At 33.0% G+C, this 3,082-nt stretch overlaps 1 protein-coding gene across 1 annotated transcript; it reads left to right on the top strand.

Annotated features, from left to right (window-relative positions):
• Positions 1 to 738: 738 nt before the first annotated feature.
• LOC108337891 (probable O-methyltransferase 3) lies at positions 739 to 2,611 on the top strand. The gene is made up of 2 exons (XM_017574488.2): positions 739 to 1,512; positions 2,073 to 2,611. The coding sequence occupies exons 1-2, from the start codon at positions 754 to 756 to the stop codon at positions 2,373 to 2,375; spliced, it is 1,062 nt and encodes a 353-aa protein (XP_017429977.1). The 5' UTR covers positions 739 to 753; the 3' UTR covers positions 2,376 to 2,611.
• Positions 2,612 to 3,082: the final 471 nt, after the last annotated feature.

Here is a 3,082-nt window from a genome sequence, read left to right as displayed (position 1 = left end):
TTATCTCTCTCTCCCTACACAATCAAAATCTGACATAAATAACACCTAATATTAATATATAATTGTATTTATCATTCTTATTCTTATTTGTTATATGCTTCTCAACTTTTTGTTTTTAATATTATCTGTTATAATAATATTTAACGCAACAATGCAGGGACATTATAACTCTATCTTTTTCGGCACAAACAGTCGAAGAAATATAATTCACAACCAATTATAAATTGTAAGACCAACAAGTTAATATTAAGATGATTGATGGAGGTAGAACCAACACATAATATTTTGTATTTTAACAAAATTTTAAGTTGAAAATAATGTTATGATTTTTTATACGGATTTGTTTATAATTTATTGATTTTGAATTTTTTATATCTCTCTACAAAAAAACTCGTAGTAATATCAAAACGGAGAATTCATTTAGATACTTATGTTAATAAGATGACTAATATATATAAGTTGAAGAAATTATAAATTTATTATTTTAAATTTTTTTGTTAAAAATAATATCAATTTCTCGTATGAATTGGATTTAACTTTTTATTGGTATTGAATCTTTTTGGTAAAACTTTATTCACTACCTATCACTATCTAATGTAGCATTAATTCAAAAACTTTAACATGATAATCCACCGCCATATCCTCTTAATTATAGTAAAGTGGATGCTTGCATATTCGGTTGCTTATAAATACACCCAAATGGTGTGTGAGGTTACATACTCCAAATTGAACAAGTATTATATGCAATAAATTATGGAATCCCATGACGCGAAACTACTGAGGGCTCAAACGCACGTATGGAATCATATTTTTAGCTTCATAAAGTCCATGTCCCTTAAGTGTGTTGTTGAGTTAGGCATAGCAGACATCATACACAACCATGGCCAACCCATCTCACTCTCTAACCTCATTGCTTCACTTCCAATTCACTCTTCCAAAACTCACTTCATCCCTCGCTTGATGCGACTCATGGTCCATTCCGGCTTCTTCTCTCAACTCAATCACACCGACAACGAGCTTGAAGTCAAGTATGCACTCACTGATGCCTCTTTCCTTTTGCTTAAGAGCCATGAAATGAGTATGGCACCTTTCCTGCAGGCCACGCTTGATCCAGTTTTAACAAATCCATGGACTCAGTTTTCTAGTTGGTTCAAAAATGGGATTACTACACCCTTTGAAATGACGCATGGGAAATCGTTTTGGGAGTATGCTGGCAGTGATCCCAGAATTAACATCTTATTCAATGATGCCATGGCAAGTGATGCTCAACTAATCACTAGTTCGGTGATTGAGAAATGCAAAGGGGTGTTCATGGGATTGGAGTCATTGGTTGATGTTGGGGGAGGTACAGGAACCATGGGAAAGGCCATTGCCGCATCCTTCCCTCAGTTGGAATGCATCGTATTTGATCTTCCACATGTTGTTTCTGGCTTGCAAGAAAGCGAAAACCTTAAATATGTTGGAGGGGACATGTTTGAGGCGATTCCTCCAACAGATGCCATTTTGTTGAAGGTAAAATATCGTTACAAGTCATAGTACACTGTTACATTCTTAACTTTTCTTTCAATTTACTTGACTGATGTTAAACTTCAGAGAACTGAACCAACGAATTGATCAATTGGAAAAGAAAAAACAATATCACCCATTGTTAATTAAATGAAATAATCAAAATATATAATGATTATCGGTAACTAAGCTAGCACTAGTGTATTCTAACTACTTCTGCAGCTGAAATATCGAAGACCAACAGTTTCAGAATCATATATGGATATCGAAACAATATAGCAAATTATACATAGTAGGATTACTCCTCTTTTTGTTCTCTTGTCTCCTCAATTTACATTTTATAGCAACACTTTTTTGGCTGAGTTCTTTCTTTGGATGTAGATGGGTACAAGCATGGTTGAGTCTTTTTCTAATTAATAAATAGAGCTAATTAAGTTAATGTTAGGTGTGTAGATTCAACTAGGTCATCTGACTTATAATAACTGGCCCCTAGCTAGTATTAATTATATTACATGAGGTGTTTATTCTAATAAGCTTAATTCCTTGTACTTTGGATGAGAAAACAGTGGATATTACATGACTGGAGCGATGAGGAGTGTGTGAGCATATTGAAGAAATCCAAGGAAGCTATATCTAAGAAAGGGAAAGAAGGGAAGGTGATAATCATAGACATGGTGATGGATAATGATGTGAAAGATAAAGAATATGTTGAAACACAGCTCTTCTGTGATATGTTGATGATGGTGGTGGTCAACGGAAAAGAGAGAAACGAGAAGGAGTGGGTTAAGTTGTTTTTCTCAGCTGGTTTCAATAATTACGTCATAACTCCTATTTTGGGTTCAAGGTCTCTCATTCAGATCCATCCATAGTCCCTTAACAAACATGTGCTTACCACTCACTCATTGATAAATAAAAGGACGATGATGAGTATAGTTTGTGTTGCATGATGTACCGTCTAGATGAAGAAGAAAAGGGTGGTGCCATTAAAGAGCACAGTGAAAGATTCGCAATTATTTTTCATATTTAGGTAACTGAAGCTGTATTTTAAATTTCAAGAAATAAGTTTGTGATGATTGTTGCATGTGAAAAAGATAGTTTCTGAAGGGCATGATGAATAAGCTATTTTTTATTTAATAAATCTGAGTGTTTTAAGTATGAAAAATGTTTGTTTTAATTATTGATAGAAGTTTTGAGGGTAACTGATAGCAGGACTTGCTCGAACAGAAGTTTCAACGTTGAGTTTGGTTGTCTGCTTCCTTCTATCAATTATAACTTACTGAATATCAATATCGGTTTGGGACAAAATCATTTAAAAAAGATGGAATCATCTAAAGCATACGTGGTTTTAAAGTTTAAGAACAACGAAATAATATTGGATAGTGAAATATCTAAGAAAAAGAAAAGAACATAGATATATCACATAGAGAATAAAATCATATTCTCGAGTAATTATAAGAGAGAGCGTCTGAACAATAAACAACGGACAACATAGAATCATCTAAACATCCATTAAATCACAACAAAAATTATTAAAATTATCGATAAAATTTTACTAACAAATTTATATTCGTTGACA

This window comes from Vigna angularis, chromosome 7 (genome assembly GCF_016808095.1).
Source record: "Vigna angularis cultivar LongXiaoDou No.4 chromosome 7, ASM1680809v1, whole genome shotgun sequence".
Classification (NCBI taxonomy): domain Eukaryota; kingdom Viridiplantae; phylum Streptophyta; class Magnoliopsida; order Fabales; family Fabaceae; genus Vigna; species Vigna angularis.
Note: the sequence above shows the minus strand (reverse complement) of the source record. Positions and strands in the feature narration are given on the sequence as shown.